This window comes from Fusarium venenatum, assembly GCF_020744135.1.
Source record: "Fusarium venenatum strain MPI-CAGE-CH-0201 chromosome Unknown EDB82scaffold_1, whole genome shotgun sequence".
In the NCBI taxonomy this organism is placed as follows: Eukaryota; Fungi; Ascomycota; class Sordariomycetes; order Hypocreales; family Nectriaceae; genus Fusarium; species Fusarium venenatum.
The window spans coordinates 581,697-595,293 of NW_027072129.1; the positions used below are offsets into that span (position 1 = coordinate 581,697).

General features: G+C 45.4%; 6 protein-coding genes across 6 annotated transcripts; 4 read left to right on the forward strand and 2 right to left on the reverse strand.

Annotated features, from left to right (window-relative positions):
* The first annotated feature begins 1,856 nt into the window (after positions 1-1,856).
* EDB82DRAFT_438276 (uncharacterized protein) lies at positions 1,857-3,563 on the forward strand. The gene is made up of 2 exons (XM_025732383.2): positions 1,857-2,044; positions 2,105-3,563. The coding sequence occupies exons 1-2, from the start codon at positions 1,992-1,994 to the stop codon at positions 3,549-3,551; spliced, it is 1,500 nt and encodes a 499-aa protein (XP_025591313.2). The 5' UTR covers positions 1,857-1,991; the 3' UTR covers positions 3,552-3,563.
* A 30-nt stretch (positions 3,564-3,593) lies between these two features.
* On the reverse strand, positions 3,594-4,798 carry EDB82DRAFT_564180 (glycoside hydrolase superfamily; the record flags this gene model as incomplete). Its single annotated transcript, XM_025732382.2, has 1 exon — positions 3,594-4,798. One exon carries the CDS (start codon positions 4,796-4,798, stop codon positions 3,635-3,637), a length of 1,164 nt encoding a protein of 387 aa, XP_025591312.2. The 3' UTR covers positions 3,594-3,634.
* A 1,796-nt stretch (positions 4,799-6,594) lies between these two features.
* Positions 6,595-8,586, forward strand: EDB82DRAFT_542689 (uncharacterized protein; the record flags this gene model as incomplete). The annotated part of the gene is made up of 1 exon (XM_025732381.2): positions 6,595-8,586. The coding sequence occupies one exon, from the start codon at positions 6,595-6,597 to the stop codon at positions 8,584-8,586; it is 1,992 nt and encodes a 663-aa protein (XP_025591311.2).
* A 484-nt stretch (positions 8,587-9,070) lies between these two features.
* Positions 9,071-10,103, forward strand: EDB82DRAFT_570137 (RTA1 like protein-domain-containing protein; the record flags this gene model as incomplete). Its single annotated transcript, XM_025732380.2, has 2 exons — positions 9,071-9,378; positions 9,430-10,103. The coding sequence occupies exons 1-2, from the start codon at positions 9,198-9,200 to the stop codon at positions 10,101-10,103; spliced, it is 855 nt and encodes a 284-aa protein (XP_025591310.2). The 5' UTR covers positions 9,071-9,197.
* A 398-nt stretch (positions 10,104-10,501) lies between these two features.
* EDB82DRAFT_454149 (uncharacterized protein) lies at positions 10,502-12,010 on the forward strand. Its single transcript, XM_025732379.2, has 2 exons — positions 10,502-10,705; positions 10,795-12,010. The coding sequence occupies exons 1-2, from the start codon at positions 10,643-10,645 to the stop codon at positions 11,950-11,952; spliced, it is 1,221 nt and encodes a 406-aa protein (XP_025591309.2). The 5' UTR covers positions 10,502-10,642; the 3' UTR covers positions 11,953-12,010.
* Positions 12,006-13,561, reverse strand: EDB82DRAFT_420872 (Metallo-dependent phosphatase-like protein; the record flags this gene model as incomplete). Its single annotated transcript, XM_025732378.2, has 2 exons — positions 12,006-13,369; positions 13,426-13,561. 2 exons carry the CDS (start codon positions 13,559-13,561, stop codon positions 12,006-12,008), a joined length of 1,500 nt encoding a protein of 499 aa, XP_025591308.2.
* Positions 13,562-13,597: the final 36 nt, after the last annotated feature.

Below are 13,597 nucleotides of genomic sequence, written 5' to 3' on the forward strand. Positions count from 1 at the left end.
CTATTGAATTTCTGAGCCTGGCTCTGTTCCGGGCTTTGAAAAACGAGCTATACCAGCTTAGCACCTGACTAGGTGTTCTAGAATGACCTGACTCAATCGATAGTTGATGGGACAGGAATGCTGTGGCTTGAGCTAGGTCAAATCTAGTGATTTCAGTACAGCTGAAATACCTTCTAGCTGGGTGGATTAATTGATAATTGTTCACAAATGCCCTGCATAATATTGCAAGCTGCCTTACTTACTTATTGAGCTTACTCGCTTACTATGCATTTTAACCTGGCGTCTGGGCGCTATCATAGAAGGAGGCCGATGCCGTGCTTTTTGAGTGTGAGTCATTGTACTAATCGCACTTGGAAACCTCGTTAATTTGCGCACGCATTGAGTTTAAGACATCATAAATGAGGTTGGAAAGTAGTCTCGTACTCGGTAGAATCGTCCCGGAAGCCATACATGCCAATACTCCATAGAATAAGACCATCATAGTACCATACTGCATGCGTGACATTTACAGGACTATTACTGACTCGTTGAAGGTCGCTACCATCGTTCCGGATGACCATGATGTGTAATCGATTCTCGTACCAATGACTACCACACTCCGATGTCCAGTCCACTTGTCTTGTCAATGCAATGCGCTCTCCATCTGTAGACCAACCAGGAGTGTCATTCCATCCTTCTGTCACGTTGGTCGTCAACCCTGTTATCAAGTCAAGAATAAGCAGGCCCAGCGGAGTTTCCGACTCGGGTTCCCAGAGAAGATAGACCAGCTTTATCCACCCAAGATCTAGAGTCTTTCAGTTATTCTTGAGCCGATGCAACACTGAAGAGTTGCAGACTTTACGGAATGACCTAGATCAGACTGTGGCACTTTACAGGATAGCCTTGCACTTTAGCTGGAATAATACTCTTAGCATGCATTTCATAAACGAAACCAACATTCAAATCAACACTCCAACAGGCGTCAAAATAACCATGATGCAAAACCCCAAGAGATTTCTTGTAAATATTCAGAAGTTTAGGCAGGACTTTTGCAGGAAGTCAGCTATCGAGCCACCTTTGAGTATTGAGTATGCAAATTTGTCGGGTAATGCCGAGGATGAGAAGATGGGTGATAAGGTGAATTAGATTACTACTTAGGCAGATCCTAGAGCAATTTCAGCGTTAGGCAACTTTGGGTTTGATCTCTATTTAGCATCTTAGTAATAACCTTGGAGTCTGTGAACTAAATAGAGATGTGTTAATTCGCCATAGCTCACACTACAAAGCAACCAGCGGTAAAGCGCTAACGCAATATCTGTTATGTTCTCTTACTGTTCTATTGCTAATCGTCAGGTACTCCAATTATGAGGTACCTACTCTAAACTCATCGACAGAAACGCATTGCGTTTTCTGGTTTTAACCAATGGGTCATCATTTAGCATTCACGTCTCATATTCTCCCGCAAAATAGCAGTTATTAAATCATGCTGTAAGATTGGTGAAGCCATCAGTAGTCATTGGTGAGGTAAATCATAAAAGGTTTTCCTTACCGTTAACAAACCATGTACTGAAACCAACGGCCATTTGAGACAGGAATATATTTGAAGTTAGAACAAGTAGAGTGCCAGAATGAACCACATACAGTACCAAATCCTTCTTTACAAACGACTAAGTAGATGGGAGGGAGGGAATACTTAAAACCAATTCGTTAGTTAACCTATAGTTCAAGACCCCCTTACCAGTTGCAGCTTTGAACTCATTCCATGAGGAGGCTTATCCTTGATTGGTCAGAAAGCTCGGAACAGCCCCATAGTAGGATCGTCATTGCAGGATGCGGATCCACGCGTCGTGTCTCTGAAACGGACAGGGATATTTATCAATCTTTCATCTCGAACCATCATCTCTCGTCAAGGCCAACGACTTGCCCGCTTGACTCCGTATTCTCACCATCTCGGCTCTCCAAACGATATTCTAGCTCCTAACGCACATTATTCTCTCGGTATAGCCCCACATATGCCTCTACCACCTACTCGCCACCACGTCAAGACCGGATGCCGGACCTGCAAGTGCGTCACACAAGCCCTCACTAGTTAAGCCTATAGACCTGGTACTAACCATGAGAAAAGAACCCGAAAGGTCAAATGTGACGAAGGCAAGCCCTGCTGCAAACGTTGCACGTTGTCGCGTCGTGTCTGCGGCGGTTACCAGGACACAGATATCATCACAAGCTACCGACCAAACCAGTTATCGACACGCGATCAGAAAGAAGGCAGGGCGTTCCAGTTTTTCGCGGAAATGGTGGGACCAGTTCTCTCTGGACCTACTGACTCCTACTTCTGGACTCATCTGGTCATGCAGTTCAGTCACTTCGAACCTACCATACGCCACGCTGTTTTATCTATCAGCTCACTTTATGAAGAATTTGACAAAGGCTCTCGTATCACTCGGCAAGTTTGTGGTAGCACATATGCTGTAGCTCATTATAACTCTGCTATTAAGCAAGTCAAGCCAGCTAGCGATGAGCAAACAGTACTAGTGCTCTGCGTGCTTTTTATTTGCATCGAGTATTTACAAGGAGACTTTGACGCTGCTTTGAAGCACTGTCGCCATGGTATCATGATACTTAATAGCTCTTCTCGTCCTGACTGGGCTTGCCGGTATCTTCTTCCCATATTCCGACGTTTAAGTATAACACCCCTTCTCTTTGGTGGTGTCCCCCCTGAACGTCTCCCACCGCTCATCGGTTTCGAGACACCAATACCTTCAAAGTTCGATAGCATTCAAGATGCGCAGACAATCATTGATGATCTGATGGTCCAGACGTTGGAGTTTCTCTACGATGGTAACGATGACAGAACCACGCTCGCTACGTCGCTGAATGAATGGGAGTTCAAGATGGCAGATCTAGAGAATGTACTACCCCCATCTGCAGCAGCAGAAAGATATGCCATATGTGGGATGCGATTCAAACACAAAATTGCCAACATTTATATCCAACAGCCAAGCTCACATACAGAAATATGGTGGGATCAGCATATCGATGTTTTCCGCGATGCTGTAAGATTGGCAGAAGACGCATTCCAACTATCAACAGCACTAAATGGCCAACGTATACAACAATCAAGCTTCAGTTTCGAAATGAATTGGCTACCAATGCTGTTTTTTATTGTCTTGAAGTGTCGAGACCTGGAAATTCGTACTAAGGCTTTATCCTGGTTAGGACAGCTTGGACCAGCTAAGGAGGGTTTGTTTGACGTGGGGACTTTGTATAGAGTGGGAAGGCGTCTTATTGAGTTGGAACATGAAATTTCTCTTGATGATGCAGATGATACGGCGGGACTTGCACGTATGCCCATGCCACCAGAAGAGAAACGCTATTTCGCTATCCCGGTGAAACACGAGTTGGAGGTCATCTCTGAGCAGGACAACACAGTAAGGTACAGGAGACAGGTGAAATTTCTTGCGAGAGATTCAGAGGGTAATGTTGTTGCTCGGGAAGAATTTATTCCTGACGATAAGCCTCGTGGATGTAAAATCAAGATTCCACCAATGAGATGTGCATATCGCCTCTAAAAGGACATGGTTTAATAAAATTGTTAAGTCTGAAGTACAATCATTACAGTTGTCCTTTTGAACTGCACTAAGTACACTGCTTGCTACTTGCAAGGGATTCCAGGCGACGGATTAACAATTGCCATCTTTACAAAATCAGAATAGTTCCAGTAATCTCCCTGAGTACCCTCGCCATCCACGGGCACATTACCAAAGAATTTCCAAGTCCAGTAGGCACTTCCTCGAGTATAGGTCGACCAAGCCTTCAGACCAGTGTTAAGGTTGACTGCACGACTGGAAAAAGTGTTATTGCTGGTAGCCTGAATAGACCATTCTCCGACAAACACCGGAAACTTGGGGTCAACAGTAGCCTTGGCGTCGGCACAGATGAACTCTGGGAGATTTTGCGAAGTAGTTGGACGACCGGCAAAGTAGTAATGATGAACATCAAAGACAATGTTCGTGCTGGCAGCAAAGTTCTTGGCCCAGAAGTCAACTGGTCGGAAACCACCTTGGAGCATAATAGGTATTCTCGAGTTGATCATCTGAACCCGTGATACGACTCCTTGAAAATACTTCAGAACCCAAGTAGCTCCTTGATCACTCAAAGCTTCGGGTGTTCCAAACTTGGTGAAATCCCGATTGTCGACAGGCTCGTTGATTGGGGCCAGGGTAAAGCCTTGAGGAACGTCTGACTCTTGGATGAATTTGATAGCAGCGTCGACTGCCTTGTATGAATAATCTAGGGCGGTCTGGTTCTGGAACCAGCCATAATTGCCTTCTTTCTCACCAAGTCCCATACCATTGAGACCTCCAGGGAGCGAGTGGATATCAAGAATAACGTGAATGCCATACTTCTTAATAGCATAGTCGGAGATGGCTCTAAGAAAGCTAGCTTGATAACCGCTATAGAGTTGAGAGCCTGGGACCTTGACCCAGGCATTGTATCCGGTAGGAATTCGAATGACGTTGATCCCAGTTTGGGCCATGGCATCGATGTCCTTCATGGTGATAAAAGAGCTGTATCGTTGTTCTAAAACTGGACCACATCGTGAACCCAACTTTGCGCAGAAATCCCATTCATCAAGTGTGCCAGGTGCATACTGATTCCACCACTCTGGATCAATGACGGCTTCCTGATGTAGCCAGCCACCGAGGTTGACTCCATTGGCACTGAATGATTTCCAATAGAGGTAGTTGGAGGGTGGAGCAGAATTAACTAAGCCATAAAAGACTGTGAGAAGGGAAGATGGAGTGTAAAGCTTCATGTTGGGTGCTAGCGAGTAGAGATGCTCGAAACCAGAAGAGAACAAGGAGCTATGGAGTGACTGATTGTTCTAGTCCAACATCAACTTGAAGGGGGATCTTCCAACATTTTATACCTATAACTCTGTTCAATGGCATCCTTCGGACTATCTGCCACCGAATCTCTCAAGTGCATTAATCTCTAGTCTTTGCAAACCCTAGTCGAGCAGCCTTGTTTATGTGCATGAAGTTGCATTTTCAGCTCACGTAGTTCCGTGACCTGTTTTCCTCCAATACTAGAGCTGCATATGATCTTCCTTCCCCATGGGGTAGGTGTTTAATGTTTAACCCCATACTGCATAGATTATATGACAGAGCGGAGAACCCTGGCCCGATACTGCATGTCCACATCCCGAAGTGTGCTGCCAATAAGACTTCATTAAAGCCGGAGCTAAAATAGCCAGCACCCGGCTTTAATCAACTTTAAGTGGCTGTAGATAGTTATGACCCTTGTTCCAGTGCAAGAAACATTCTGATCAGTGGCTTGGATTATACCTCTCAGACAAAGAGTTGTCTTTGCATACCACGTTCCGAAGTTCTCAGGTCATCTATCTTCTGCGTAGAACAGCCAACGACTTGGTTCATCTCATTAAAAGGGATGGCTGATGTACAGCTGATATAATCTAGGTCCCAGGGTTTAGATCAAGTAATCCAAATGTACGCTTAACCTAGACTAAGGCAGTGCAAATAACAATCCGGTTTGTGCAGTAAAGGGCAGACCAAACTCAAGAGAAAACAGAAGATATTGAAAATTAATGTTAGAATTATAGATTTCTAACTACGTTTCGCTCTAACCTTCAATGATGGCAGTTATACCCAACGCTTTCACTCGCATTACCCATAAAGCGAAACATTTCATCTTTGGTCAAGAAACACCTGTCTATGTTCATGAGTTCAATATCAAGTTGGATGTAAACAAACCTAGAGTCTATCTTATCAATTTATTGAAAGAATAGAGTTCTTTATTAATACTATGGTCTATTGTTTAGCTAAAGTTCAATCAGGTAAATATTTACTGTTGTGCAATATGCATAGCTGTCCACTTGAACAGAGATGCCGAGTCTCCATCTAGGTCCTGTTTCTCCCGTTCCAGTACAGGTATTCAATAATAAATAGAATGAGCTCGGCGGAATGAAAGATATCTTGCAATAATTAATTTGATAAAGATAGTCTTATGCAATACTTCCTGGTCATTATGCTAATCAAAATCAGCGGAGTAATACTTTATTGCAAGTAATCCACGAATAGGGGAATTTACGCTTTTCATCGTATTTGTGATACACCGATTGGATATTCCGGGGTGCTAAGTTGACTCCACCAACCTGAGGCGCAGCCGCTCTTCGATCGCTTAGTCGCTTTGCCACCGCTAGGAAAGCTCGGAACCAGGGAAGAGAAAGGGTTTAAAAAGTGGTACTAACTCTGTTTACTTATAATAGAGGACAATACTATTGAACTGGCTGCGACATGCCAAGTCCGAGGAAACGAGGTCACACTGTTCATTGATTTTGAGTAGTCAGAATGGTATTGCCAAGCTCTAATAGAAGAATCTCTGAGTACTCCAGGTGTTCGCATGAAGATATGGACAAAACTCAGTTACCCCCCGCATCTATTAGCTCAAAGTCGTATTACACACTACGCTTGAATCCTTTATATGCAATCATATTATTATCTGCAGTTTTTCTGGTTTTGTAAGGACATCTTGAAACTACTGATACTTTTGGCTAACTGAGTGAATAGGTTGCATACTGTATATGTGACTATGGTATACACAACTACTGTCAGACCATTTGCCTCTTTCATCGCAGTAGAAGAGCCCGAATGTCTTACCAAAGGATCAGCTTTACAAGTTACCCCCCACTGCGTCGATCCCTTATACAATGGGGTCATTATCGACCAAGAAGTAGATGTCGAGCTTCCAATCCCCCATCGCAGAATCTCTGGTTATTTTGATGGCACAAGTATCGATTTCAACATCTATCTTCCCAAGACGAACTTCCAGGGCCGATTCTTCCAATTAGTGTTTCCTACCCAGAACTCGACCGCCTCGGACCGCACAATCGGCTTTGGTGCTGATAGCGGGGGATATACAAACCATGTCAAAGGAGGTGGCGGGTACCGTGCTGATGCGGCCGTCGCAAAACTGTCGAGACGCATTGCTGCTGATCACTACGACTACAAGGACAAGATCTATGGTTATGTGTATGGTGGAAGTGGCGGTTCTTTCGTTACTGTTGGTGCCATCGAGAACACATTTGATGTCTGGCAGGGTGCTGTTCCCTTAGTCCAGGCTGTTCCCGTGTCGAATCCGAACAACTTCTGTATCCGAGCTTTTAGCCAGGTTGCTTTGGACTCTGTCGCAGGATTTATTATTGATTCAGTTCGCCCAGGTGGAAGCGGCGATCCATTCTCTGTGTTGGACCCAATGAGGAGGGATGTACTGCAGGAAGTTACACGTCTTGGGATCCCACTCAGGAGCTGGGAGGACTTTGATGGGGTTGTCCTTAACAGAAGTCAGCTATGGGCAACGATGCGAAAGATGACGGTTCCTCTTATCCGGTCATTCGACCCTACATACTTCAGCGACTTTTGGACTAAACCTGGATACCTTGGAATGGAAAAGTCGGACCTTGGCGACTTTTGGAGAAGCTCAGTCTACGAGCTCAATGCAACAGTTGAAGAAGTGATAGCTGAATCGAATGGAGTGCCAGCTAGCTTTGCACTTAACAGAGTTACCGGTACACCTCCGCCTCATGGCCTTGCTTTTGAGATCATATCCGCGTCAAACAACAAAAGCCTCGGACAATTCACAGCCACTCTTGACGGACCTTCAAAAATTGCAACAATTCATCCAGAGAATAATGCGGCCATTGTCAGATTAATTTCGGAAGGAACTCTGCTCAGGATTGACAATCGGGCAACCCTAGCAGCGTCTTCGTACCACAGACATCAGATACCAACCGAAGACGGATTTTATTCCTGGGACTACTTGCTGAGACCAGATGGTTCGCCAAAATATCCTCAACGCCCAGTTTATACCGCAGGAAGGTTGTCACGGGGAGCTAGCGGCGGCGGCACCCATACCGGCAATATAACAGGCAAGGTGATTGTCTTGGATACTCTTCTGGATTATGACGCTTTTCCGTGGCATGCAGATTGGTACAGAAACAAGGTAAGAAAATCGCTGGGTAACCGATTTGGCGATGAGTACAGACTTTATTTTGCCGATAACGCCGATCACCAGATGGGCGAGGTGCCGAAATCCTTGACAAATCGACTTGTTGACTTTACTGGGATTTACGAACAGCACCTCAGAGATCTCAGTGCATGGGTTGAGAGTGGCAAGGAGCCTGTGGCACAAACAGTCTACTCTGTCAAAGATGGCCAAGTTCTGATCCCCAAGACAGCGGCGGAACGTAACGGTCTTCAAGCAGCAATTGACTTGACAGCCGAAGGAAAATCGAAGGCATCAATTGGGATGGGGCATTTAATTACGCTGAAAGCTCATGTTGAACTTCCTCCTGGAGTTGGATCAGTCACCTCTGTGGAGTGGGATTTTGAAGGTAGTGGCTATTTCGTCAAAGGTGGCTTTGACAAGGGAAAGACGTCAATGGAGGTGACTGTTTCGACAAAGTTCAATCGATTAGGAGTCTTCTACCCTGCAGTCCGGGTTGGTGTCCACCGGGACGGAAATACTAAGTCAGCTTATGCCCAGGTCCTAAATCTTGGCCGGATGAGAATTACGGTTCATTAGTTACTTCGTTCCAGAGGTCTTCAGCTATGTAGCGTCGCAATTTTCCATCACAACTTCAGTCCTCCTATTTAAAAATATGAAAACTCCACTAACCACCGTCGGGCTCCTTATCATGCACTTGCTAGCGTCATTTAATTCGTAATCCCAGAGTGAAGCCTCTTCGTTATTACTTGAGTAATTGATTGCTACTATATATAGCAATACGTAAACTTCGGCAGCTTCAGCTTTAAGTCTGGATGAAGCAGACGTAATGGTCGAACAAAACTCTGTTTTAGGAGACAGGAAAGCAATTACTGATGCCCACATAGGGTAGAACTGGCGCAGCAGTGACCAAGTGGATGGACCTGCAGGGACCCATAATAGCGTTTTGGAATGCGTAAAATCTACTAGCCAATTGATTTATGGGGACAGTGACGCTTTTAGGCCGGGCTGGTTTTGTTGCTCCAAGGCCATGGGCGTATTTAATCTGTAGACCTCTTGACATTGCTGGTTTCTCCTTCGTATGTGAATTTTAAATAAACAAAGAATCATTACTTGCAGTCACGAGCGGCCCTTTGCTTATTTTCTCATCTATTCTTGTCCATTGACGGAAACCGATCCCAACACCAATAATGTCAAACAGCACGGAAACGCCAAAAGGCTATGCCCCCTTCGACTTGTATCCGTACAATCCATCACCAAGTGCAGCATACGCCTTCGTGGCCCTTTTCGGTATATCGGGTATTGCGCATTTTATCATGATGTTCCCCTATCGATCAGCCTTTCCCATCCCTATGATCATTGGATGCGGCAGTAAGAACCCCCGTCCCTGAGTGATCCCACAGATAACTGACACATTTTCAGTGGAAGCCACCGCCTATTATTTTCGAACACGATCTCACGACAACCTTCGACAAACCTTGCCTTTCATAATACAAAACTTGCTCGTTCTCGCCGCTCCGCCATTCCTCGCCGCCACTATTTACATGTCCCTCGGCCGAATCACAAGAGCTCTCAAAGCCCAAGAGATATCTCTCATTGGCCTGCGCTGGATCACTAAATTATTCGTCTTGGTTGATGTGGCCTGTTTTGCCACACAGACTGCGGGTGCAATTATGTCGGGCAGTGAAGTGCTAGACGAAGCGAAGAGAGGCCAGAATATCATCATAACTGGTCTAATTCTCCAGATTATTGCTTTTGCCTTATTCATCATCTGCACTCTCACTCTGCAGCTCAGGCTCCACTCAAACCCGCCTGTCCACTGCCTTGCCGGTTTGGTCACGCACTACCGCCGATATTTCATTGCGCTGTACCTCACTAGCGGTCTGTTCCTAATCCGCAATGCGGTCAGAATTGTCGAGTATAAACAAGGTGGCGATGGACCTCTTTTGTCTACTGAAGCTTTTCTATACATTTTCGATTGTTGTTTCATGCTGGCTATCATTATTATTATTCTTATCTTACATCCTGGCCGACTAATTATGAAATGTCGCCGTCAAGAGTTGGTAAAGGACGTCGTGCCCTTGGTTGAAAGGTAGATATAGAAACCCGAGGGTTGATTGGATCGTGTTTTGAGAATTGGTTTCGTTTGTTTTCTAATTTTATTTTAATTTGGAGTATTGTCACGGAAATTGGGAACATAGACATATAGAGCATAATAGAAAATTTAAAGTTATTATTAAATGGCTTCTAGCCTCCTAGCAATATCAATTACCTTGTGCGATAGATAGAAATCTGAGTGCCTCGCGGTGTTGTTAATCAGTCCCCTTACCTGGATTGCTCGGCGAGTCCGGAGCTGAATTTAAGCTAGATGGAGAGTGACTCCGCGTCTCCGAACACTAGTGCAACCGCGTTGACCAATCATGATTTTACGCATCTGATACGTTTAAGCTAAGACTGTTGATCCATGCGGCACCTGAAAAATCTGAGAGTCCCAGTTTCGACAACCCAGCAGCCTACAAGATCTCGGAAACAGATCAGCCAACACAATCCGAGACCACAATAACAACTACACTACAGCCTATTTTGTAACGCAATTAGTGCTGCACTGCCTCCAACAGCCGCTCTTAATACTAATATGCGTAAAAGCCATAAGAAATCTCGCCTCGGCTGCCAAACCTGCAAAAAACGGAAAGTCAAGGTTAGTAAGCTTACAATCCTTTGGGCCCACCTCCCTTAGATAAACGGCCTTCTCTTTTTGCCTCCCTGCTAATTATATGAACTGTTAAGTGCGATGAAGCGAAACCGCAGTGTGGAAGATGCATTCAGTTTGGTGTCCCATGCGACTTTTCTCCTGCACCACCAGGGTCTCAAGTTCTTCCCATTTCCCAATCTGAACCTCAACCACGGCGACGAGGGCGCCCAAGGTCAGATTGGACGTCTTGGACTGAACAGATTCGATCCCACGCGACAATGACTGCTGAAGAAAGCTCCAATCCTTTGTGTACCACTGATATGGAACTCTTTCACAATTATATGACAAAGACTGCGGCAACTCTCAGCGATGGTGGCCAAAATCGACTCTGGTATGATGGCGTTCCTCAAGTTGGACTTCAGCACCCCTGCATACTGAACCTTGTCCTATCATTATCATCATACCACTTGGCCAAACTCAAACCCGTCGATAAACCGCGATATCTGTTACTGGCAGAAAAGCATCTGACAGCTTCTTTGCAACCAGCGACAGTGCTGATAGGTCGTCTCGATGTAGAGAGTGCCCCGGCTGCGTATTTAACATCCGTGCTTATCTGTTTTGTCGCTCTGGCCAAAGGACCGAGTTCTGGAAATTTCCTTTTGGTCAATCAACAAGACCAAGTGTCATGGCTTCATTTACTTCGAGGAGTACGTCTGGTTGTTGAGTCAACAGGCTGGTCATCTGTATTTTCTGGCATGCTGGCAGAATATGCCCCAACGCCCAGCTCCAGCCCACCAGGAGACATAACACCAGTTGATCCGGCTTTAATGGTCAATGGTATCGAAGACTGGCGTTCGTCTTTGAACAACATCTCTAACCTAATTACAAGGCCCGCAGACGAAAGATTAACCAAGGCTTATGAGCATGAACTAAAAGTGCTCACGGACTGTTTCGAAGGGATATTTGGCCAGGGACAAAATGCTTCTTTGAATGCTGTTGGCAAACTCGAGATTATAATAAGCTGGATCTACCAGCTAAAAGATGATTACATGGAAGGGTTGCATCAAGGAGATACGGTCGCCATAGTTATCCTGGGACACTTTTGCGTATTACTTCGGACATCGGAGGAAAAGTATTGGTTCATGCAGGAATGGGCAGTTCATATCATGAAAGGTATCCTTGCTATGTCCGAAGATTTTCGTATATGGCTTTCCTGGCCTCTCGCATATCTGAATTTAGATTGCCAGAGATAGAGATAATGGGTTTCTTGGCAATAACTGTATTTAAGTAATCATGCTATTTTAATTCAAGTCTGTTTGACAAAACGTTGTTTATGAGACTTAAAAAGCTTAGATCGATCCAACAGCTCCCCAGTAGCTGAGCGGATAAAGTCAATTTGCAAGTTGTTAGCATCCTGGAAGCGAATAGTGGCATAACTGAAATCATCCGCATAAGCAAATGCATTCTCCGGTCCCTTCGTCCCAACAGCGCTCAACCCTTCAATGTTGCCCGTTCCTCCAGAGACAATGTACATTGGCGCCTTGGGATCTTGTTGGCCAGCAGGGTCGACAGTACCATTGTAGACCGGATGGAATCGTTGAGAATTATGCACGTGGCCAAAAACACCCAAGTCAACGCCGTACTTGTAGAACAGCCCCTCAAAAGCCTTTTGGCAGGGTTTGCATCCCTCGTTGTTGGTAGAGTACCACGGACGATGACCTGCGACGATAAGCCAGGGTGTAACTTCTCGGTCAACAGATGCTAGATCGGCTTCAAGGAACTGTAGCTGTTGATTTGGTCTTCCGAAGGGTCCACTGTTCAAATGGGCTGAACCACCTGGCTGGTCAGGTGCATCAGGAAAGTCAGTTTCGGTGTCGATCATAACCACATGCGCCATGCCATAGTCGAAGGAAAACCAGAATGGCGGGTTTGCAAGTTGCTTTGCCTTGTTGACATTCACTTTGGCTGTATCGTCTGAGGATGTTGAGGCAAAAGGAAGAGGTATAATGTTGCCGAACCTAACCATAAAATCTGTAAAGTTCTTCTGTCCTTCAGGGCAAAGATGGTTGAGGATAGGAATTTCTTGGCAAGTTGCTTCGTGATTTCCAGGGGACACCATATAAGGCTTCCGACCCGAAATTGGGGCAAGTTGGTCGTAGAAAGTCTCCAGGATGGCTTGATAGGCTTCTTGTCCATGAAGGAGATTCTTAGGCTTCTCAAACCAATCGTCGGCGTAGGCAAGATCACCCGGGTGAATGATAAACTCGTAGTCGTCGACTGTTGTGGCAAGTCTACCAATAGTTATATGATTCAACGATGGCTGGATAGTCGGGATCACATCACGCTTGGAGTGGTCCATGTCGATTGTGAAGCCATCTTGACCGTAAACACCGAGATCAATGATAGCATTGATGGCAAATGGCGTTTTGTCCCCGGCCGTGCGAGGGCTCAGAAAGTGGTCGATGGTTGAATTCTTGGACACAATCTTGTAATAGTACGTTGTTGCTGGTGATAAACCATCGAGAGTGACCGAGTTTGCCCAGGTGCGGGAAGTGGGATATGTTACCGAGACATCGGAACATGCTTGTTTATCTAGCGCCTTCTGAGAGGTACCGTATTGAACGCAAGGTTTTGCTTGTTTGGCGTAAGTGTTCCAACCAACAGTAACACCTAATAGTCGGGTTAGAATTGGAGTATCGATTAAAATATTGGGGGGAAGCACAAACTGTTCGGTCCGCCAAAAGCAATACGCTGCTGAACTGGGGTCGACAAGTCTGACGGAAGAGGTGGAAAGCTAACTGCAGCCTCGACACCAGCTCCCAGAAATGGCAAGATCGCAATCAAGTTTTTCATAGAAGCCATGTTGCCATTCATGCTCGTTGAAAACTTAGTGTTGTC

What these genes read in the sequence shown, in the direction of transcription:
- EDB82DRAFT_438276 (XM_025732383.2), top strand. Translation starts at nt 1,992, where the DNA reads ATGCCTCTACCACCTACTCGCCACCACGTCAAGACCGGATGCCGGACC. An exon ending in ACCGGATGCCGGACCTGCAA is followed by an intron (nt 2,045 to 2,104) that starts GTGCGTCACACA and finishes CCATGAGAAAAG; the next exon opens with AACCCGAAAGGTCAAATGTG.
- EDB82DRAFT_454149 (XM_025732379.2), top strand. Translation starts at nt 10,643, where the DNA reads ATGCGTAAAAGCCATAAGAAATCTCGCCTCGGCTGCCAAACCTGCAAA. An exon ending in GCAAAAAACGGAAAGTCAAG is followed by an intron (nt 10,706 to 10,794) that starts GTTAGTAAGCTT and finishes TGAACTGTTAAG; the next exon opens with TGCGATGAAGCGAAACCGCA.